Below are 24,201 nucleotides of genomic sequence, written 5' to 3'. Positions count from 1 at the left end.
GGGAGTTCCTTGCTAATTAGTGACCTTAATTCATCAATCAAGTACAAGGAAGGAGTGAAAACCCACAGACACTTGGACCTCAGTTGAATGAGATTGACACGTGGGTTAGTGCAACCCTTGGGCCGGACCTACCCTAAACCTTACCGTAACCTTTTTTAAATGTAAAAGTTTGAGGGTGACGTCAGAGTTGGGCCGTCCCAAGGATCCCATTTATACTTTGCAATTGTCAAAGACGCATGTTGATGGATTTGAAGTAGCCTATCAACGAATCCTGACAACACAAGCATCTCATTTTGGCCAAGGGTACGGTTGTCCCGCCTCTAAAAATAAATCATACAGGGATGGTAGTAATTGGGCTATGGACAACGATGCCTCTACAATTCCTCCAGAATTAAGATCATGGTTGACATTAAAAACCAAGCGCCTACTACTGAAACTGCGGTCAGATGCCATAGTCCAATCGAAATTTGATTGGCTATTTATGAGCGATCTCGTCCCAAATGAGAGAGAAGTGGTTCTCCTGATCCCACGTCCAATGCCAGTGCAAAATAAAATATTTGAAAACATTGTACAGAAAGGCCAAGGACTGTAATAGCAGGCGTGGGAACTGGAAACCCAATGCCCATTTTATTCGGGGCTGGATGCGGTATTGGGTGACAATTCCACCACCTGCTCACCTTCATTCTGGACATCAGGCTGGGGAGCGCTGTGGACGATGGAGATATTGAGCTGCTTAGCGCTTTATAGACTTTTTTTTGTTGTCATGTGAATAGTTGAATTCAGCTGCTATGTCAGCTATTTAAATAATACAGTGGTATTCTATTATTGTCTATTGAAATGTTATACTAATGTACTCTGGCTAGATCTAAAGGTAGGCTACAGGTGGAAAATTAGACCTACACATTGTAATCCTTCCCATGCATCCCGATACATTTGTAGTTCCGTTTAAATTCTGTAATGATAGACTGATATACTATCAACCCCTGATGAGTGAAAACCCTTGTTCACACTGCAGGCCTTAATGCTAAATGTAATCTGTTTTTCGACTACTGACTGTCCAAACAGCAAGTGACTAAATCGGATTTGTGTGAGCAGCATTTTCTGACAAGACCACTAGTTGTCATTGTAACAACGTGTGTGTGCAGTGGTGTAGGCTGATTGGTGGTGGTGCTTGTGCTTATGGAGCAGGCTAAGGTGACAATACCTGCCATGGAGGTTTCTAAGCAGGCTAAGGTGACAATACCTGCCATGGAGGTTTCTAAGCAGGCTAAGGTGACAATACCTGCCATGGAGGTTTCTAAGCAGGCTAAGGTGACAATACCTGCCATGGAGGTTTCTAAGCAGGCTAAGGTGACAATACCTGCCATGGAGGTTTCTAAGCAGGCTAAGGTGACAATACCTGCCATGGAGGTTTCTAAGCAGGCTAAGGTGACAATACCTGCCATGGAGGTTTCTAAGCAGGCTAAGGTGACAATACCTGCCATGGAGATTTCTAAGCAGGCTAAGGTGACAATACCTGCCATGGAGGTTTCTAAGCAGGCTAAGGTGACAATACCTGCCATGGAGGTTTCTAAGCAGGCTAAGGTGACAATACCTGCCATGGAGGTTTCTAAGCAGGCTAAGGTGACAATACCTGCCATGGAGGTTTCTAAGCAGGCTAAGGTGACAATACCTGCCATGGAGATTTCTAAGCAGGCTAAGGTGACAATACCTGCCATGGAGGTTTCTAAGCAGGCTAAGGTGACAATACCTGCCATGGAGGTTTCTAAGCAGGCTCAGGTGACAATACCTGCCATGGAGGTTTCTAAGCAGGTTAAGGTGACAATACCTGCCATGGAGGTTTCTAAGCAGGTTAAGGTGACAATACCTGCCATGGAGGTTTCTAAGCAGGTTAAGGTGACAATACCTGACATGGAGGTTTCTAAATCATAGTGTAAGAACACTTCTAAATCCTCAAAGGAAAAGATGATCCAACTTTCAAAACAAGTCCCTTTTGGCCACAGTAGTCAACTAGCTAGCTGTTTAGCTCTCTGGCACATTCACTATTTGTTTGTAAACAACAAGCTAGTTTTCTACCATATGTTCTTGTCAAACTGTCAACAGAGTAGCTAGCAAGCAACAAGATATGCCAAATAACAGTCTAAAAACCACTTGAGGGCAAATCAGATTTGACCGCTCAGACAAGTCACAGGGCCAGGAATCAGATTTGTTTCTGACTTAACAACCTATATCCTATTCCATGTGCTTTTTGGCTGTTCAGACTGCAGGAAAAAGAACCGATTCTAATTGGATGTGCAAATCAATAGGATTTGAGTCACTTTAAACTGCCAATGTGAACACGGCTAAAGAGAGACTGGCACTGAATTATCAATGATTTATAGGAAACCTAAAAGACGTTCACCCAGCACGTCACATTTTTGTTCCTTTGGTAAAACTGTTTAGGCATACTAAATAAGAATCTGGCCCCTGGAATATAATGCAATTCTTTTACATTTTATTCTATGTACTTTATGTTATTGGGGGGGTGTTAGTGTTAGGACATACAGGTGATTGTCAGTCACCGACTAAGAGGTAATGAGGGCGCTGGCCCTAACCTCAGCCTCGTATCAGATCAACCCCCCCCGGGGCACCTAATACCATAGTCCCGCCTTGAAACGTGAGACACGGGGTGAAATGTGAGTAAGCAAACTGACTGATAACACAGCGCACACTGTTCCAATAGGAGTCTTTATTACCACCTTTTCATCTCATGTCAAGCTCTTCACAGCAACAACAGTTATGCTGACAAACACACAGTTACGAGAGAATTCCACAACACCCGATCAGAACAATCTCCACCTCTTTTCCCTTTTATCTCACCATTATGAATCTCAACAGGCATGAAGTAGAGACACACAGGTATACAGTCGACGGGTTAGGCTGAACAAAGTCCTCGAGCAGTGGTTCCCAACTCGTCATTGAGTACCAAACGGCACACATTTTTGTTGTAGCCCCGGACAAAAACCACCGGACTCAACTCATTGAGGGCCTGATGATTAAGCTGACAAGTTGATTCAGGTGTGCTTGTCTGGGGCTACAATAGAAATGTGGACTGTTGGGGGTACTGGAATTGGAAACCACTATAGAGTTAGTGATCACACTTTAGACTTGCAACATAAGCGCAACCAGGGATGGATGAAATGAAAACACGTTAGGTGGTCATGTAACCAAAAGCAGAACACGGACACTGGCTAGACTGAAGTATGAGAAGTCAGATCATCTAGGGTAGAGGGACATTAGACAAGGGACATGAACAGTCATGACAAAGGGGATCTGGTAAACCTACTACACTGATGGTTTGTCAAGGCACACTTGAGAAATTCACAACTGATAACCCCCATCTCATATTTCAACATGGATATTAATGAGTTAATGACAAATAATGTGTGTGGAGAGCATGTGTGATATTTTGCCACCTTAAAGATAACATTTTCAACTAGTATTTTCAAATGAATATGTAGTCATTCAAACAGTTAAACTAAGCAATCGATCAAGCCAAATAAGAGCGCTTGACCTTGGAACATGAAACCAGACAGAACCACAAAACAATGTATTTCCACACATGTACAATGCACTGAACATTCAAGATTAGGCTACCTCATATTTCCTCTAAAAACAGTATATATAGTATAAAGTTACATTCATCACACAGAGGAGATACTCAGAGGTTGGCTTTTTCTGTTTGTATGGCTTAGTGAGGCATCATGTGCTCTTGAAAATCCCCAATAAAAATGGAATGGAACGCTTGGACATCAGTAATGGAGGTGATTATCTATTGTGTTTAGGCCTAATTGATATTTTGAATGGGTGAAACCAAATGGGAGGTTCAAAATAGTTGACGGTTTCTGTGGGTGGTCTCAGTATGTGCCACCATCTTTGACAAGCTGTATCTCATATGGAACTATACAACTACAACTCATTCTAAGTCTATGCTTGGAATGGTGTCCCTTGCATATATTCCATTTATATGGTTTGCACAGAATGAGAGTATAATCGTGACTATTGGCCCGCGTTCTACATGAAGCGATCTAGTAGTATACACACCCCCAAACTGCACACTGGGTTTCAGTCCGACGTTTGAAAAATTATATACTGCATGTATATAAAACTGAACATCTGCTATAAAAATACTATGTAATCTGACTCATGGGTAAGAAACCTTCTAAATTACATTTTTAAATGGAATAATCCTACTTTTTCAAGACAGAATGTAAACATGAGCATGTAGGAATCTGAGCAACAACCAAATGGTTCTCATTTCATCCGTTTGTGTCAATGGCTGCACTTAGACAGGCATCCCATTTGATATTTTTTTCACTAATTGGTCTTTTGACCAATCAGATTAGCTCTGGAAAAGATCTGGAATGATTGGTCAAAAGACCAATTAGTGGGGGGAAATCTCAGAATTAGGCTGCTTGCATCTAAAGCAAAGTAGAGCAACATGGTTTAAAATGCATATTCATTTGGATGGATATGACAGAGGCAAAACTTTTGGGAGGAGAGTACCTTACCACATGTACAGTGCTATCCAATATTTGTATTATTTAAAGTTTGTAATTTGTACAAAAACAATGTTAATATTATCCATGAAAGCTGCATGATTTAAAATGAGTAAACCAATTACAAATGAGTAAACAAACATCAGGATATTTTAAAAATTGAACAAATATGACAAGTTTGAAAACAGGACACACTCCTCTCACACTGCCTGCTCACAGCAATTACTCCAGAAACACAATTCAGACTTTACCACAATATTAATATCAGTACTGTTGATGTGACATGAGTATAAATGTAAGTATAAACATCACATTAGAAGTGTCCATCACTGCTGCACATAGCACCATAGATAACTTGCCATAGAGATGGCTATTCTCATGTTTACACAGGCATCAAATTCTGACATTTTTTCCACTCACATCAGATCTTTTTCAGATCTGATTGTTCAAAAGACCAATTACTGAAAAAAATAGATTAGAATTGGGCTGCCTGTGTAAACGCAGCCTAAATAACAGATTTTAGGCCACATTCCAATGTCCATACTAGCATACCACAGAGTACATGCCCAAAACATAGCTTTATAGTAAGTGGTATGGTAGTGTGGCTATTGTAGCAGAGTTTTTGTGTAGCAGTGAGTCCCTGGTGACAATGCACGGGACAGGTACTGTGTCTATTTCACACAGCTCTGCCCTGAATGCTGACAGTAGTGGTTCAACATCTGTCCGTACATGAACCAGAAACCAACCAAAAACTACAACCACACACACACAAGACAAGGTAAAACACCAGTGGTTAACTTACACAGATTGTAAAATACAAGGTAAATAGTAGGCTACAGATAGAAATGTGCTGTACATTCTCCATAAAAATAACACACGCATAAATGTACACACACAATATATCAGAGCAAAAGAAAATTGTGTGTGCCAGAGATATGAAAGCCTATGAATAGTAGCTAATTACAATCAGAGACACACCAAAACAAACAATGTATACTCGCTATGGGAATGACGGTATTGACAGAGACACTGAATGGACCACTCAGTATAAATAGGCTTCAGATGAACACTTGATACAAACAATCACAAATATAACTCCAAAAGTATAGTGAATGAAAAATGTATGAATGCATGGTCAATGTGTTTAAATGTATACCGTGACAACTTAAAAAAGTATTATTTTTTTAAAAATGGACATCAACCAGTACAATGTGACTAACCATAGAAAGCCTATGGATGGATATAAGGATTTGCTGGTCACACAAAACAGTTTATAAAGTGCTTAATGTTTAAAACCACCATTCTATTCATAATGAACTGGAAAGACTTCCAAGTCCAACTCTAAAATCCCCCCAAACGAAAGTCGCACGACATATGCAAATGCTTCAAAAACATGGAAAGCATCTGTAACCACTTGTAACAATAAGAGACCACACGGAGACTGCTGTGTGACCAGATACACACAGACTGCTGTGTGACCAGATACACACAGACTGCTGTGTGACCAGATACACACAGACTGCTGTGTGACCAGATACACACAGACTGCTGTGTGACCAGATACACACAGACTGCTGTGTGACCAGATACACACAGACTGCTGTGTGACCAGATACACACAGACTGCTGTGTGACCAGATACACACAGACTGCTGTGTGACCAGATACACACAGACTGCTGTGTGACCAGATACACACAGACTGCTGTGTGACCAGATACACACAGACTGCTGTGTGACCAGATACACACAGACTGCTGTGTGACCGGACTGAAGCCTTGCAATCACAAACAAGAACAGGGCGAGACACCTTTCTCTGGCCGCCCTTTTTTCACCACTTTCCCTCAATAAAATCTCACCATCTCTTCTGTCTTTCACTCTAGGTCCAACTTTCTGTATCCCTCTCTTCTCACTCCCTCCACTCTTAGGCCATCAATAACACAGTACAGCATGAAAAAGAAGAACCACTGTATAAGTTAGACTGATGGATACCGGAGTTACTTTCCTCTGATTGAGCAAAAGGCGCAGTCACTCAACCAACTCATCATCACAGCGCCTGCCCGTCTGTATGAATGCATGTACAATCACATCAAAATATGAGCCAAGGGCACAAGAGTACATTTGATAAAAATCTTTAAAAACATCATGACATGTTCTTAGCCTAGGGGGCTCGTAGCATAGTGAGACACCTCTATCCCATTCTCTGCATCTGTGGGGGGGTTGTACTGTAAGCAGAAGACACAACCTGTCCCAGTCTAAGAGTGGGCAGATGTCACAGGAACCCACAGCAATGTGTCTGTGGTCCCAGTAATGATCACTGCTTCTGAAGACTGTCCAGCAGGTCCTCCATCTTCTGGGAGGTGGTCTGTATGGCGTTCTGTAAGCTGGTCTGCATAACGGTTGGCAGGCTAGGTTCTATGGCAGTCTGTATATTGGTCTGCATTGCAGTATGTATGTTTGTCTGCATTGGGGTCTGTAGGTTGGTCTGCATGGGTGTGGCTGTCTGGGCCATGTCTGAGTCCAGTAGAGACTGGATGTGGCTTGCCCGCACAGGGTTGGCGTTCTGGGGTTGGCTCTGGGCTGACAGTGTTGAACCAGTGGACGTCATCAGCTGGGAGGAATCTGAGGAGAAAGAGGAGGATGTCACAAAGATTATTTTAACATTTAAAACAATTTATACAGTATATATACGTAAATATTCCTCCATTACAGTCCACAATGAGTACTGATCCTGTCAGGTAAAGCAGTCTCACCGGTCTGGAGGCCGAACACAAAAAGGTTGGGTTGTCCTCCTGGCTGGCCGACATTCCTACTCACTCCCGTCTGGAACAGCTGCTCTGGGGGTCTCTGACCGGGGGGGGAGGCGGTACTCTGCAGCTCCACCACCCCCAGTCCGCTCTGCATCACAAAGATGGTTGCAGCTGCTGCAGCCTGGTTTTCTAGTTCCTGCGTAGCCATGTTGCTTTGCAGACCAGACAGAGAACCCTGTGGCAGGAACAGCTCCACCTGCTGGCTGTCAGGGCCACTGCCTGAGCTAGAGCTCACCTGCATAGGCTGCTGGGCCTGGAACAGGCCCTGCTGAGGGGGATTGATGGAGGCTGTTGTCCCCCCTACTGTGGAGCTCTGGTCCTGGAAGGACATGGGCTCTGCTGGGTCAGACTGGGCCACCCCTACCCTGATCCCGACCATGGTGGGCTGGGAGAACAGGAGGGGAGCAGGGGTGTCCTGGGGGTGAGGGGTGCTGCTGCCCATAGAGAGGCCCTGGGTACTGAAGAGGAGGGTTGGAGGCAGAGCCTGGGGGTTGAGGGAGGCGGTGCAGAGGAGCAGGTCTGTGGGCTGGGGCTGAGGGTGTTGGCTGGAGGACAGAGTGTTAGTTTGGAACAAGGAGCCTTGCTGAGCCATGGGAAGCTGCTGCTGGGTTTGCTGTGGTTGTGTCTGCTGGGGGGACTGCTGTTGGTCCATGGGGGTGCTCTGCTGCTGCTGGGTCTGAGACTGGAACACTGACACAGTCTGGGGATCACTGGCTGAAGTCTCCATGGAGGACAGGAATGCTAGCTGCTGCTGACTACCCTGGCTAGAGAGAGTGTTGGGAGAGAGGAACAGCGTGGACCCCGTGACCTGCTGCTCATGATCTCGGCTACCACTGGTCAGCACAGTGAGAGTGTTCTGGAGCAGGGCGGCCTGGACCTGGTGCTGCGGGCTGGGGGATTCCGACAGAGGTCTGGGGGACTGGAGGAGCTGCTGGGGGGAGGTGTGGGAGGGCGGCTGGTGGGGGAAGCTGGAGGTCTGGATGGTGAGCAGCTCCCCAGCCTGCTGGAGGAGAGCCACAGGCTGCTGCTGGGGATGAGACGAGGAGTGGATCTGGGGCTGGAGGAGCTCAGCCTGGAGCTGCTGCTGAAAGTTCTCCAACACCTGCTGCTGCTGTTGTTGTTGTTGTTGCTGTAAGTGTTGCATGCTGCCTACTGCTTGGTTTTGTTGTTGTAGGTTGCCCAGTACTTGTTGTTGAAGTTGTTGATCCGGTAGCTGTATGTTTCCTAGGACCTGCTGCTGTTGTTGAAACTGTTGATGTTGTAATTGTTGCTGTTGCTGTTGTAGGTTCCCCAGTATCTGTTGTTGCTGTTGCAGTTGTTGATCCTGTGGCTGTATTAATAATTGTGGTTGTAGCTGTATGTTGCCAAGGACTTGATGCTGTATCTGCTGTATCTGTTGTTGCTGCTGTATCTGTTGTTGCTGCTGTTGTATCTGTTGCATGTTGCCAAGGATCTGCTGTTGTTGCAACTGCTGTTGTGTGGCCAGAGAGCCCTCAGTGCACCCCAGTCTCAGGCTGTTCATGGTGTCCTGTACGTTTTGCTGCAGGGAGTCAGTGGAGGACGTGGGACTGTACAACACTGAGTTGAGTTGCTGCTGAGCCACTGCTGCCTCTAGGACCTGCTGTACCAGGCTGCTGCCCCCTGCCTGGAGCTCCCTTACTGCCCTCTCCAGCTGGGCCACCCCATCCTGGGGAAACAGGGGAACTTGGGGGGCCTGGGAGGGGGGCACCATCTGGGACATTCCTACTACCATCATCCCGCTGCAGGAGTTGGAGGCCTCTTGAGGCAGGCTCTCCTGGGGGTCCCGGAGGAACTGCTGGGGTACCTCTGGGGGGACAGGGGGGAGGGTGGTAGTGTCACTGGAGACGGGGAAGGAGGTGATGGGGGTGATGTCCTGCTTCTGGATGGTGCTGAAGGGCTCCAGGGAGGGAAAGACAGGGGCATGGGGGAGGTCCATGTCCCCAGGCTGGAGGGGCATGGGGCCAGGGAAGGACTCATTCCTAGGCGGGGTGCTGGAGCTCAGCTCAAGGGTCTGCTGGACTAAGATAAGGGTGTCAGACGGTGGCTGAGGGAGGAGACAAAAAGAGAGTAATGAAATCATTTTGAATAGAGGTATTTTCTAGAATCTACACACTTCCCTGCAAGTTGGCCATGACTCAAGATGTCTTCTTTGATTGTACAACTAATGGGTGATGTCCCAGCCAAACCATCTGATCTAAATGTACATACAAGGACCCTTGGTTACATATGACCTGTATATTGCTCCTACCTTGAAGAGTGCTGTGGATGGGGTATTGCTGGAGACCTCCATAGGGGTGACCTCCTGTCGTTTAACCAGTTCGCCAGCAGACTGGGCTGGATCAGAGGCCAGATAATTGATCTGGTCATGGAAGATGCAGGCCTTGGCCAGAGAAGAACCCTCTGTCTTCACAGACATGTTCAGGGACTTTTCTGCTGTGGGATAAAACAGAAACACACACACAGTGTACTATATATATATATATATACACACCACGCCATTACTCAAACCCTTCCCTCCCTTCCTCATCCCATCGTTTACTACCTTCTATGCAAAAACTGAAGGAAAGTATCAGCACACATACCTGAGTCTGGGATATACATGAAGGGCTGGATGTCATGTGACCTCCCGGCATTGGTCGTGATGTAGACGCCCACAGAGACAGGAGAGGAGACAGACAGGCTGTGGTATGGCGGAACCTTCACCACCACATGGTTCTGGAGGAAACAGAACATTGTCAGAATTAGAACAGTCAGTGCCGGGCCCGTATGCATTCCTCATGCATCAATATCAATCTGTTACCTGATGGAACAGCTCCATGTCAATCTCTGCCTCGGCCCGCCACGACTCATCATCTGGAAAGAAAAGGAATCAATGTCTTAACATGGTCACTATGAGGAGACATCACAGACACCACCGAGAGAGGCAGAAAAGGATGCGAACAAAAGGAAAAGAGGACTGGGAAGAAAGGAGGAAGACAGGCAGGTTAGTGCTGGTACCTGCTGAGTTCTCCTGGAAGATGACCTTGGTTCCTTTCAGGAAGTTCTTCCCTATGATGAACAGCTCCTCTCCTCCTCTCACTGAACAGCTGTGGAGACTCTTCTTCAGGATCTCTGGCACCCCTGCTGGCTGGGCTGGGGAAGCACACGCACACCGCAGAGTGTGAAGAATTGCTGTTCACAAAATCCTACCATTGACACTACGTGGTTGGCCAGCTTTCGTTCCAGCCCGACAAGAATATACGGAATTTAATGAACATCAAACAAACACATCCACATTCAAATGTACTTTTGACTGGGTAACCAGTTATTTGTGTTTGTATGAATAGGGCGATAGTTGGTTGACTCACTGCAGAGGATGGGTGACGAGGTGGTCTGTAGGGTTAAGACAGACCCATCAGGCTGGGGGATGTTGACCCTGAATGCCAGCCTGGCCCGGGTGCTCTTCTTCTTGGACCCGGCCACTCCTATACGAGCCTCCACGTCCGCGTTACGCAGCTTCAGGATCCCCACACAGTCAACCCTGTCAAGATTCAACGTTACAGAACATTCAGATGATGAAACAAACAACACCCCACTGATATTTCAATGTTCATTAACTCAATGGATGAGTCCCTTACGCAAGTGACATGGCGCTGCTGGGCTCCAGAGGGACCTCTATGACGGTGGTTCCCTCGATGTCCACCTCCTTGCAGGCCGTGGTGTTGCGTCCTGTCACCCTGCAGGCCTGGTAGAACCCATGAGGCTTCACTCTGCCTGTGTCACTGGCCACAAACACCTGCAGCACCACCGGCTCACTGACGCCCTCTAACTGGAGAGAGAAAGGGGAGAATATGGTGAGTAGAGGGCAACACAGCTCAACCCAACACAGCACAATTGTCTACGGCTAACCAATGGTATATTTATATATATTTTATTAAGTGTCTCTCACCTTGACCGTGGGGAAGCCCTGTTGGGTGCGGTCTTTGACAGAGCCGCGGCTGCCCTCGGTCAGGTAGCGTGCCCGGTGCTGGGTCTCTGGCTGCACCAGGATCTTCAGCTCCTTGCCCTCACTCTTCTGGGGACACTGACCTGACAGCAGGCCTCCCTTCAGCAGCCACCCAGCCTCCAGAGAACTGAAGAGCACACAACATACTTCACTCAGAGGACCTCTTTATTAGGCCTCCAGGTGATGCCGCTGCTTTGCTGTGTGTGCAACAGAGTCAATGGTATGGCAACTTAAATCCTCATGCTCTTAGCAAAGGCACCTAAAAAGGAGACTAGCATTCTATTCAACCAACCTGGGCTTGGGGCTGGCCTTGTCTGGGCCCAGCTGAGACAGAACAAAGTGTGGGGCCGTGGCGCTGTCTGCATCAAACACGTCCATGCTGTCCTCTGGGGGTGCAGGCTTGGCCCCGGGCCGCTGGCGGGGGGTGCGTTTACGGGACTTGCGGGGCACCTCTGTGTTGTCGTTGTAGGAGCTGGAGCTGATCAGGCTGAAGTTGGAGGCCGAGTCGTCAGCCCAGATGCTGCTGCTGTGTTCTGAGTCTGGTCCTGCTGGCCCGGCCGGGGCTGGATCCTCCTGGCAGGACATACTGCTGTCATCAAACAGGTCTTCCGGAGGGGGGGAGATGCTCAACACTGGCCTCCGCTTAGAGGGGGTGTTCTGGGGCTGCTGCTGGGATCCCACCCCCCCTGCCCCTGGTGCTCCTGGGTCTCCTCCTCCTGTTCCAGAGCTGGTCCCATTGCCGCCTCCACCTTCAGAGGCAGACAGAGCTCCCTCCACCCCTTCCCTCTCGGATCCTTCTGGGGCTCCGGACCCCTCTCTGGGGGCCCCACTGGGATGGTGGAGGAGGAGAGGAGGCTGGGACTGGTCCATGGCTGAGGTAGAGGGGGCCGAGCTGGGGCCTCCCGTGGCCAAAGAGGATGGAGAAGGGCTGGGTGAGGTGGCTGGATGGCGTGTGGACCGATCACATTGTTAGTATGGATGTCAATACAGAGCAGGCTATTCACGCAGCTGAATTTGTGCATGATTTGTCCAGAGTTTTCCCTCTTCCCAACTCTAAATTCATTTGACGTTGTTTGTGTGGCTAAATGCCCTCACTGTGCATGCCAGAGTTCTCTGGTGTCAGGCAAATTTTCTGAAGTTAAAGTTGAGAATGGTACAAATAGGCCCCAATCGAATGTTCTGTAATCAAAACTTGCTCAATAAAAAAATAATAAAATCAGTGACAAAACTGACATGCTTTGTTTACAAAAAACAAACGCAAGCTTTTAAAATTGTTACATACATTGCCCCCAAAAATAAAAACATCGGGTCAGTCAGACTTTCCTCTTAACAAATTTGCAGGTTAATGATACGGTGCCAAATTAAATGTAGAGGGGGGCTAGAGCAGTTTGTGCATACACTAGTAGAGCTATACAGCAGCTGGTGCATACAGCAGTGGGCCTATACAGCAGTCTGAGCATGCCAATTGGAGGATTGGGTTGGGACTGAGCGTAGCCATGGCAACAGAATAAACAAGGCTCTGACCTATGGAGCAGTGACCTGCAGGCCATTTTATATGCAGATGCCCCCTGCCTCAGAGGGAGGGAACTTCCTGCAATACAAATGAGACAGCCAATGAGCAACAAGAGAGCTGATCAGTCATGACTCAATTTCCTGGCAATCAGCAAATTGGGTCAATTAAATACTGTGTGAGGATAGCTGATCATTTTTATTTTAAGTGTCTTTGGATAAAACGATGATGCATGTAGTGCTTGCTTGGGCTAGCATGAAGACAGCTCTCCAACTCTGAAAATGAGCTTGTGGAAGAAGCGGCCCCTAACCACAGATCTAGAATCAGATTACCCTAGCCTGGTACATGTATGGCATGACCAGAGTCAGAGGAGCTGGCTAAAACACATATAGATCTGGGACCAGTCTACCCTACACCCCAATCCTAACAGTAACCATTAAAGGGGTTGAGAATTATCTGAGCCTCTACCAGTGGTTATAGGGTCAACTTCAACCTAATCCTGAGTTACTGTGCACAATGACAGCAGCCACATGACTACTGTGTTCAGTCAGTCAGCTTCCTCTGCTAAATGGTATGAATACTTGATCTACTTCCTCAGAGTCAGATGAACTCATGGATACCATTTTTATGTCTCTGCATCCAGTTTGAAGGAAGTTAGAGGTAGTTTTGCAAGCCAATGCTGGCTAACTACTGTTAGAACAATGACTGGAAGTCTATGGTATCTGCTAGCATGCTTGCTAATACCCATGGACTCCCAGTCATTGCGCTAACGCTAGTTAGCAACTTCCTTCAAATCGCATGCTGATGGAACACTACATATTGTTTTTCTGATCTAATATAAATGACATCTCTTGAGATATTTTCTTTATGCTGGTCTACATGGAGTGTGTGTGTAATCTCATCTTCACAGAAAGTCTATCGCAGACAGTTGATTCAGACAGGCGTGCTAATTCAGAAGTGCTAAAAGGACACAATAATTGCTTTGCTAATTATAGCCTAGCTCTTTCCACCTCTTATCATCTAATAATACAATTAAAACAATAGAAACGGACAGTAAAGGTTGTCTCTAGTGGCGGGGCTAATTTACATCGCTCCATCTAAAAGAGTTGAAAACGTAGGACAATGGGAAGAAAACAAAACCATTTTTAATCCAATTTTGATTAGACACAAGAGACATATTGCAAGCAATACTAGCCTAATATGACTTTGGCTATAGGCTAATGCAAATATATATATAAACCAGGGCCATGTTCGTTCATTCAAACAAAACAATATTTATTCCCAATCTCTCGCACCCGTCCTGTCTACAGTAACCATGGCCCACAATTGAAAACTCAATTTCCCAGAATACACCACCACTAGCACCAACTACCCCACAGGCACTCAGCAGGAACGGTGGAAGTAGACTAGCATGAAGTTGTCCACTAGACACTGAACTAAGGTCAGTCTTATGTTCTGCCCCGTAATGATCTAGGTGAGGATACAGACAGAGTGAAAAGCTAACCTGAGGCCATGGCTGCAGAAGGGGGTGGTCCGGCCTCTCCCCCACTCTTCTGGCTCATGGTGGGTGTGTCTGTCTGCGAGGAGGACGACTGCAGCTGGAGCTCCTTAGGGAGGAGGTCATACACAGACTCTGGTGAGGAGGAGAGAAATCACAGGGTTTGTTAGTGCACCAGAACCAACCAACAACCAACTAGTTACTGTTTTAATAGTGGGAGGTCACCTGGTTGCTAAGAAACACAACCCATAGACACCCTGATATAGATATATCTGTTGTGAATGTGCAGTTTATCCATCCACCATATGCAGCCTATCAAGTGGTCATCTAATCAGCCTGTGACACAGTCAACGCCAGCAGCATAGTGAGACGAACAAAATCTCTGGCTCTGGGATGTCAGCCCTGCTGCTAGAGACACACACACACACAAAGAGCTGCACTACAACCACTGTGGGGGGGGGCAAGGACTTCCAGCCAGCATATGGTACAGTACAGCACTCATGTTCTGCTTCATCCAATTCATTTTTAAAATGTCTCGACTCCGCCCATGAGGCATACAACGGCCTACATTAGGACTAGCCTGGCTGCTGCCGGTTAAGTAGGATTTTTTTGTAACACCACCACCCTCTGTGGTCATGGTCTCTGTTGGTATGTGTCTATTGTGTTCTGTTCCACTGAGTTAGAGTGAGAGAGTGGGCCCTTGTGAATGCTCAAATCAAATCAAATCAAATTTTATTTGTCACATACACATGGTTAGCAGATGTTAATGCGAGTGTAGCGAAATGCTTGTGCTTCTAGTTCCGACAATGCAGTAATAACGAGCAAGTAATCTAACTAACAATTCCAAAAAAAAACTACTGTCTTATACACAGTGTAAGGGGATAAAGAATATGTACATAAGGATATATGAATGAGTGATGCTGATGGAGGGATGACGATCTAGCATGACCTCAGCCTTGTGCGAGTCACACTAACGACGGTCAGGTCAGGAGCTGCTCCACTGGCACTCAGTCTCTCACCTACACTTCCACACTCACTGCTCTCCTTTTCCATAGTAGGTGGGGTCTGCTCATTTTCTAAGGAAATTAGACATTTGCAAAAGCCCCACTGTTTGCATAAGACACCAACAGGAAAAGAATGTGATTGGTGAAGATTTTGAAAGAGAGATCGGCTAAGCCTATTAATACACTACCTATTTATTTGGACAGTGAAGCTAAAATGTTTAAGTTGGCTCTACTCCAGCATTTTGGATTCGAGGTCAAAATTTTCATATGAAAAACAGAATGTCATACATATTTTGTTTTACCATTTAGAAATGACATCACTTTATGTATCTAGTCCACCCATTTGCAAGTGTCTTAAGTATTTGGACAGATTTAGTTAGTGTATTAAAATATCAAAAGAATAGCATTTGGTCCCATATTCCTAGAACACAATGACTACATCAAGCTTGTGACTACAAACCTATTGGATGCATCTGCAGTTTGTTTTGGTTGTGTTTCGAATTATCTTGTGCCCAATAGAAATGAATGGTAAATAATGTATTGTGACATTTTGGGGTCACCTTTATTGTAAATATGAATAGGTTTTTGAACACTTCTACATTAATGTGCATGCTACCATGACTACAGATAATGATAATTGAATCGTGAATAATGAGTGAGAAGACATGCAAACCTTGCACCATTATCAATAACAGGGGAGGTTAGCAGGTCTTGGGGGTATGATATTTACAGTTGAAGTCAGAAGTTTACATACACTTAGGTTGGAGTCATTATAACTCGTTTTTCAACCACTCCACTAATTTCTTGTTAACAAAGTATAGTTTTGGTAAGTCGGTTAGGACGTCTACTTTGTGCATGACACAAGTAATTTTTCCAACAATTGTTTACAGATGGATTATTTCACTTATAATTCACTGCATCACAATTCCAGTGGGTCAGAAGTTTACATCCACTAAGTTGACTGTGCCTTTAAACAGCTTGGAAAATTCCAGAAAATTATGTCATGGCTTTAGAAGCTTCTGATCGGCTAATTGACATCATTTGAGTTAATTGGAGGTGTACCCGTGGATGTATTTCAAGGCCTACCTTCAAACTCAGTGCATCTTTGCTTGACATCATGGGAAAATCAAAAGAAATCAGCCAAGACCTCAGAAAATAATTGTAGACCTCCACAAGTCTGGTCCATCCTTGGGAGCAATTTCCAAATGCCAGAAGGTACCACGTTCATCTGTATGGGACCACCACGGGACCACGCAGCCGTCATACTGCTGGAAGGAGACGCGTTCTGTCTCCTAGAGATGAACGTATTTTGATGCGAAAAGTGCAAATCAATCCCAGAACAACAGGACCTTGTGAAGATGCTGGAGAGAATGGGCACAAAAGTATCTATATCCACAGTAAAACAAGTCCTATATCGACATAACCTGAAGGCCGCTCAGCAAGGATGAAGCCTCTGCTCCAAAACCACCGTAAAAAAGACAAGACTACAGTTTGCAACTGCACACGGGGACAAAGATGGTACTATTTGGAGAAATGTCCTCTGGTCTGATGAAACAAAAATAGAATTGTTTGGCCATAATGACCATCGTTATGTTTGCAGGAAAAGGAAGAGGCTTACAGGCCAAAGAACACCATCCCAACCGTGAAGGACGGGGGTGACATCATCATGTTGTGGGGCTGCTTTGCTGCAGGACAGACTGGTGCACTTCACAAAATAGATGGCATCATGAGAAAGGAAAATTATGTCGATAAGGAACATCAGTCAGGAAGTTAAATCTTGGTCGCAAATGGGTCTTCCAAATGGACAATGACCCCAAGCATACTTCCAAAGTTGTGGCAAAAGGGTTTAAGGACAACAAAGTCAAGGTATTGGAATGGCCATCATAAAGCCCTGACCTCAATCCCATAGCAAATTTGTTGGCAGAACTGAACAAGTTTATGTGAGCAAGGAGGCCTACAGACCTGACTCAGTTACAGCTCTGTCAGGAATGGGACAGAATTCACCCAACTTATTGTGGGAAGCTTGTGGAAGGCTACCTGAAACGTTTGACCCAAGTTAAACAATTTAAAGGCAATGCTACCAAATACTAATTGAGTGTATGTAAACTTCTGACCCACTGGGAATGTGATGAAAGAAATAAAAGCTGAAATAAAAGCTGAAATAAATCACTCTCTACTATCATTCTGACGTTTCACATTCTTAAAATAAAGTGGTGATCCTAACTGACCTAAGACAGGGAATTTTTACGAGGATTAAATGTCAGGAATTGTGAAAAAGTGAGTGTAAATGTATTTGTGCTTTTAACTTTCTCACTCATCATTCATGATTATCCGTAATCATGGCAGCATCTAGATTAACGTTCAGAAACATATTCTATTACAATAAAAGTGACTCCAAAATGACAATACATTATTACCATTAATGTGTTTTGGGCACAACATAATCCGACACACAACCAAAACAAACTGCATATGAATCCAACAAGTTTGCAGAGTCACACGCTTGACGTAGTCCTTGTGTGCTAGGAATATAGGACCAAATACTAAACTTTTGACCAAACTTAATACACTATATGTGAATTTCTCCAAATACTTATGACGCCTTGGAGACTAGATACATAAAGTGCTGTCATTTCTAAACGCTTCACCCCATAATGAAAATTCCCTCAAATTAAAGCTGACAGTCTGCACTTAACCTCAATAGTCATTGTATCATTTCAAATGAAACTGCTGGAGTACAGAGCCAAAAACAACAACAAACTGTCCAAATACTTTTGGACCTCAATGTATTTAGGGGAGCCTCCTCTATGCGAAGCAGTACGTTATAACAGTTCTCTGATTAGCCAACAAGTCAGCCAAGTCCTGCATACATCCCCTGTTACAATCCGATTACCTCACCACATACTTACTGTATGTTATGTAGCTGGCTACACGCTGCTCACATTACGTTAGCTTTGAAGCTGTGCCAAGCCAACGGTCAGACTTTATTGTTCGCAGCTGGCCCTTTGCTTTGATGACACAGAAATATGTTGGCCCACAAGCAGACGCCAAGAATCCACCACAGTCTCTTGCAATGCCCCGGCATCTAACATGCATCTTAAACTCATAGGTAATCTTGCATGCTAGACTTCACAGCTACAGACTATGCAATATTTAGACACACGTCTGGCTCTATGAGATTAACGCAGAGTAAAGACAAAGATCCTATCCACTCCGCTGTATATACTGACATGGCAAAATCAAAGCCAGACATTGAAATACAAAAGGCTGCCTATGTCATGGATGGCATAGCCTTGATCAATTCGTGATGATGATATAAGATGTAGCCAGTCTACAAACAGTAAACCACTTGAGATGTGTTCATTACAAGTGTTTATGAAGCAGCAACACTGCTATCGGCCTCAGCCAATTACTGTCATATAAATAGGCTACACACACCTCATCACGTCAGACAGCAGCACCATATGGCCAGCCCCTGTTAGCATGGCCACTAATACACTGGCTCATTAGTGTAACACACACAGGGTCCAGGCAGATGTCTGAACCAGTGTCAGGAGACAGGTAGTCCATGCACAGAGCATCTGTGAACTCTGGTGAAAGACCAAGTTCAGAGAAAACAAAAAGAAACATTTTGAATTAAGCCCGTCAGCCTACATGTGGAGAGAAAACAGCAGTAGTGCGTCGCTGCAAGCCCAGCTAGGCCTAGATGACTAGCCAACGACAAATAAGAGAGAGGTCCTAAACCACTAGCAAACCTCATGCACCAAGACAGCGCAGTGTACATTTTTACTGAAAAGTTTTGCATGGCAGCCATATCTGCCACCTGTAAAAGGTCTTTAAACTAAAAACCCCCCAGGCTTTGATCACTTCCAGACACAGCTGGACTGAAGGAGTAGTGGACTGAGCAGAGAGGACAATGGAGCCTGTTCATAGCAGTGTTATCACAAGAGCAGCCATGACTCAGTCAGCACCAACCAGACACCACATCAACTGGCCAAGTAGCTAGATAATATAGCTACTGTATCATATAACTCATTCTGGGTAGATCATGATTTAAACATTCCATCCACTTCACTCTACTTCACTTTTGACAAGGCCTGCCAATGAATTAAGGTGAACTTGGCAAAAACACACCCATCCACAGACACATGCAAGCACACAAAGATTATTATTTTCATAAATGTGATACATTTTATGACTGCTGCAAGATTAACTGCATCTCTGAGGCCATTCAAGTTTTCTGAATCTGATAAGGCCACTTTCACTCATCTGAAACAATCAGAATCTGCTTGTAACCTGCTATGTACCCAAATGCTTGCCAAAGATCTAGTTTGATTCTCAGTATTTGGTTTGCCTAAGGCAATGGGGGTGGCTAAGGATAGCAGCTAGCCAGCAGATCCAACCCGCTTGCTTACAGCTGCACTAGGTTCGGACAGACTTCCCGGGTAGATTAAGACACCATAGAGCTGATGTGAGAGGTCTCTGAAAATGCACCTTAATCCAGGGATGAAAAATGCATTGTGCTGCAGCATGATCCTAACTGTTACATACTGTCCTTCTCGTCCTCATACTAGGCAGGAGAGGCTATATGGACACGCCCGGTTCCCAAAATTAATGGTGTATGTTGCGCAGCTGAGAGTCGAGTTTGGAGACGAATAGATTTAGATCAGTCAACCGTCCTGATAAGCTCTTCCCAAGCTAATGTATGTTGACTAGATGACAACAGCAGCAGCATGGCGCTAGTTAAAACTTGTAAAAGAAAGTGATGTTTATTTTGATGGGCGAGGAAGAAATAACTAAAGTCACCATGTGGATTTGGTCACCATCTCCAATGTTCCATCCCACTTGATTTAATTTCAAATAGGATAGTGGACTACACGAGAAATAACCTGTAATATTGGTAGTAGTCATCTAGAGGTCACCGTGATACAGTCGACACTGCTCAATGGGGAGAGTTTGCGCTGCGAGTAGACAACACGGGGCACAGTGTCCTTCGCTCCCGCTTGTTGCTGTAAGGAGAGGGATGTAGCTAGATATTGTAGCCAATATCAGGCCAGGGTGACAGGTAAAGCACATGTATTATAGTGATTGTCACCGAAAATGTATAACTACGGCATTAATGTCTAACATTGCTGATAAAAATTATTCTGAACACTCCCAAGTCCCAATTTTGGCAGACAAGTTTCAAATTCTTGAAGTTTCTAGACACAAGCCTAAACTAGCTAGCTGGGAAGGACTCATGAGGCCGACTGACTGAACTGACTGGACCGAATCTGTTCGTCTCCACTCTCGCTGTGCAACAAACGCCATCAATCTGGGCACCAGGCATGTCCGTGTAGCAGCAGCCACAGCAGAGATTTTGGAATGACAGAGTCAGCCAAATCAGCTCCTTTGTTGTTCAACGCCATGTGCCATTCAAAATGGCTGCTATGGCTTCTGCCATCTAGCACGAGGACGAAAACGGCAGTTTAATTAAACTAGCAGACATTCAGTCTTGGTGTAACAGTTGGGATAATGGGACAATTCAGATTACACCGCATTTCTCAACTTTTTGCAAGACATATCTCACACTGGCTCTGTGGTGTCTTGGTGTTTTCACACTTGGTCCTTTTCAGCTACATTGGTTCCCTTTTTAGTGCAATGTGAACACAAAACTGTCCAGGTTCACTTGTCATTATTTCCACACCAAACACTATAGGCTACTGCAGAACCATTTCCCCTGCCATAGGCCCTCACATTAGTCCCACAAACTAAAAAGTTCAATTACAGCATTATTATTTCTGCTATTATTCTTCTGCCATTTATCCGGTTACCAGTCATTTATACATGTAAATATTATTATTTGATTCTAATTAGTATGTCTTATTTTGCAACTAAATGTAAACTATTATCTTCCAAAATGCATGACGGTACATCCCTGGCTGTCCAATAACAGGTTGTGATGGTATGGCTTGTCCAGCACTGTGCATTTACCCAGAGTGCATTGAGCGAATGTTGGAAAAAGATCATGGTTCCTTTCGAAACATAGCAACATGAATGCAAAGAGGACTGTCCACAAAAATGTTGAACTGTCAAGAAAGTCCTAACTCAAAGGCAAGAGCAGTGTGAATATAAATACTTATTTAGCTTTGTTTTCACACTTGAGTTCATTTTAAAGAGGACTGAGATCAGTTATTAAAAAAAAGGACTATACCTGAAAACACCCGTAATTTACAGAGAGCCTGTCCGACGCTAGTGCAGCTGTATTCAAGTGGGCCGGATCTGCTGACTAGATAGCTAACAGCTTAACTAAAGACTGCTAGCTAAATAGCTAGCTAAGGTTCGCGAACAATCGTGACAAATTCAGCAAGCAATCGAGGGGTTTGTGACAATGCAACCTGTACCTAACGTTTAAATACTGTAACCATGGCATAGTCATGGGGGACCGAACCACGAGTGTACCGGGGGAAAACAATAACACAACACGCCTCCTACTGCTCCCTAACGTTAGCTGTTAGTTGGTCCATCATGCACTCATTAGTTAACTAGCTAGCTATAAGCAAAACTAGCTGCTAGCTAACGTTAGCTATCTAGCCAACTAACGTGATCTATCCGTTCATCAGTCCTAGTCCAAAACAATGGCAATACAATACAAAGGCAGCCATGTCATAACATGTATAGAAGTCTTACCTTTGGAGTAAAGGGATTTGGGGGAATTAAGGTCGAGATCAGCGCTGAGGAGGGATATAAAATCAGAGGGCATCGCAGCGCTTCATGGAGGGATGCGTAGCGGACGCCCTCTACAGTACTATGGATCAGAACGAAGCCAGCTAACGTTAGTGAGCAATGAATAAAAAAAATAAAAGGTCTACAAACAGGCAATATTGCATCTGGGGGGCAAATTGTGTTAAGCAATACAAGTGTAATAGTCCCAGATAACCGTTAATTAGCGCGTAACACGTTTGTTATGTTGTTTTTGATGCCTAGACTCACAGTTGCTATGCTAATGCCGCGTTCACGTGTTATCGGAAACTCCTAGTTCCTACTGAGAAGGGGGAAGCTGAAGCCCAATATGGCGACCGGAGCACAGATACACAAGGCGAGGCGTGGCTTAACATGGCCACGCCCCCAAGAAGGGAACAGAGATAGGGTACTCCCTTTACTCCCATGTAATTCATAATGTAATTAACCTAAATTTGGCATCATCCGAAGCAAACTACCAAAACTTTTGTCGTTTCAATAAACGTTTTCAGCAGCATCACTTGTCGTTATTAACATACTTGGCTGTCACAACACATTATTTGCATGATACTTATTCTGCCACTCTGTGTTACCCGACCTGCTAACACTGACAGTAAAGCTGTCACACTATACTTATGTCACTGTTTGTTTACCCCTCGCTTTTTTGCCGGTTAACTTATGTTAGATGGCTGGCTAGCGAGATAAGTTAGTCTCGATCTAATTCACAAGTCTTAGATATGTCACGCAATTACTTCCAGTCTTTGCCTACCCTTGAACAGTCATTTAGAAAACTTGATTCTTGTTGGCATGTCTATATGTCCTTTCAACTTGCCAGAGACCAGTGGTGCAGATAACCCTACCAAATTGTCCAAAGTAGCCTTTGGTGATATCTACACCTACATAGCGAGTTAGATATAAACAAGTGTTAGCTTGCAATTTACTCTGAATTCAGTGCTTCGAACACACAAATGTATATTTATTTTATTTTATTTCACCTTCATTTAACCAGGTAGGCTAGTTGAGAACAAGTTCTCATTTACAACTGCGACCTGGCCAAGATAAAGCAAAGCAGTGTGACACAAACAACAACAGAGTTACACATGGAATAAACAAACATACAGTCAATAATACAATAGAGAAAGTCTATATACAGTGTGTGCAAATGAGGTAGGATAAGGGGGGTACGGCAATAAATAGGCCATAGTGGCAAAATTATTACAGTATGGCAAATGAAACACTGAGGTGATAGATGTGCAGAAGATGAGTGTGCAAGTAGCGGTACTGGGGTGCAAAGGAGCAAAATAAATAACAATATGGTGATGAGGTAGTTGGATGGGCTATTTACAGATTGGCTATGTACAGGTGCAGTGATTTGTGAGCTGCTCTGACAGCTGGTGCTTAAAGCTAATGAGGGAGATATGAGTCTCCAGCTTCAGTGATTTCTGCAGTCCGTTCCAGTCATTGGAAGCAGAGAACTGGATGGAAAGGCGGCCGAAGGAGGAATTGGCTTTGGGGGTGACCAGTGAAATATATCTGCTGGAGCGCGTGCTGCGGGTGGGTGCTGCTATGGTGACCAGTGAGCTGAGATAAGGCGGGGCTTTACCTAGCAACGACTTATAGATAAACCGGAGCCTTCCATCATCATCATCATCACCACAGGGTATAGCCTGAAACCATGAGGTTCGTTTAACCTGATCCTTGGGTAGTTTAAACATAATTTAGCGGTATTTTCTCCTACTATTGTTCAAACAAAACGGTATGCAACATCTTTTCGGTATCTTGGCTATAAAAGTGGGGTTAGATAGCTAATGTTAGCTAGCTGAAGAAAGCCCATTGGAATCGTCTCTTTGGCTGATAATCGTGACATACATTCCATGAGACAGTCTTTGTTCATGCTAACATTTTTACCTTTAGAATCAAAGTGATTTTAGGTATGATGTTGAATGAAAAAAAATAAATGCAATGTGTTGGTCCCATGTGTCATGAGCTGAAATAGAAGATCCCGGAAATGTTCCATATGCACAAAAAGCTTATTTCTGTCAAATTTTGTGCAAACATTTGCAAACAAATAATCCATCCACCTGACAGGTGTGGCATATCAAGAAGCATGATCATT

The 24,201-nt window shown here is 44.8% G+C and overlaps 2 protein-coding genes across 4 annotated transcripts; one reads left to right on the top strand and one right to left on the bottom strand.

The window, feature by feature from the left end:
* Nucleotides 1–2,505, top strand: LOC121846677. The gene is made up of 2 exons (XM_042323217.1): nucleotides 1–1,194; nucleotides 1,234–2,505. Exons 1-2 carry the CDS (start codon nucleotides 1,180–1,182, stop codon nucleotides 1,930–1,932), a joined length of 714 nt encoding a protein of 237 aa, XP_042179151.1. The 5' UTR covers nucleotides 1–1,179; the 3' UTR covers nucleotides 1,933–2,505.
* A 203-nt stretch (nucleotides 2,506–2,708) lies between these two features.
* LOC112252477 (nuclear factor of activated T-cells 5) lies at nucleotides 2,709–22,420 on the bottom strand. Of its 3 annotated transcripts, XM_024423721.2 has the most exons (13): nucleotides 22,338–22,420; nucleotides 22,035–22,152; nucleotides 14,368–14,496; nucleotides 11,646–12,294; nucleotides 11,297–11,480; nucleotides 10,986–11,176; nucleotides 10,716–10,888; nucleotides 10,366–10,500; nucleotides 10,169–10,221; nucleotides 9,951–10,083; nucleotides 9,617–9,801; nucleotides 7,291–9,412; nucleotides 2,709–7,159 (listed from the first exon to the last, which is right to left on the bottom strand). In XM_024423721.2, the coding sequence occupies exons 2-13, from the start codon at nucleotides 22,105–22,107 to the stop codon at nucleotides 6,852–6,854; spliced, it is 4,335 nt and encodes a 1,444-aa protein (XP_024279489.2). In that variant the 5' UTR covers nucleotides 22,108–22,152; nucleotides 22,338–22,420; the 3' UTR covers nucleotides 2,709–6,851. The 3 variants fall into 3 exon arrangements, with proteins under 3 accessions (XP_024279489.2, XP_024279490.2, XP_024279491.2); XM_024423722.2 differs by having other exon boundaries at nucleotides 9,617–9,798; nucleotides 22,035–22,406; XM_024423723.2 differs by lacking the exons at nucleotides 22,035–22,152; nucleotides 22,338–22,420 and having other exon boundaries at nucleotides 11,646–12,944; nucleotides 14,368–14,459.
* Nucleotides 22,421–24,201: the final 1,781 nt, after the last annotated feature.

This window comes from Oncorhynchus tshawytscha, linkage group LG06 (genome assembly GCF_018296145.1).
Source record: "Oncorhynchus tshawytscha isolate Ot180627B linkage group LG06, Otsh_v2.0, whole genome shotgun sequence".
Classification (NCBI taxonomy): domain Eukaryota; kingdom Metazoa; phylum Chordata; class Actinopteri; order Salmoniformes; family Salmonidae; genus Oncorhynchus; species Oncorhynchus tshawytscha.
The sequence above is the reverse complement of the archived record's forward strand: the minus strand, read 5'-3'. Positions and strand labels throughout refer to the sequence as shown.

Coding starts and splice junctions, on each gene's coding strand:
- LOC112252477 (XM_024423721.2), bottom strand. CDS start 22,107: ATGCCCTCTGATTTTATATCCCTCCTCAGCGCTGATCTCGACCTTAAT. Junction 10,889..10,985: donor AGCAGCGCCATGTCACTTGC/GTAAGGGACTCA, acceptor GAATCTTGACAG/GGTTGACTGTGTGGGGATCC. Junction 10,501..10,715: donor CTCGTCACCCATCCTCTGCA/GTGAGTCAACCA, acceptor GTGCTTCCCCAG/CCCAGCCAGCAGGGGTGCCA.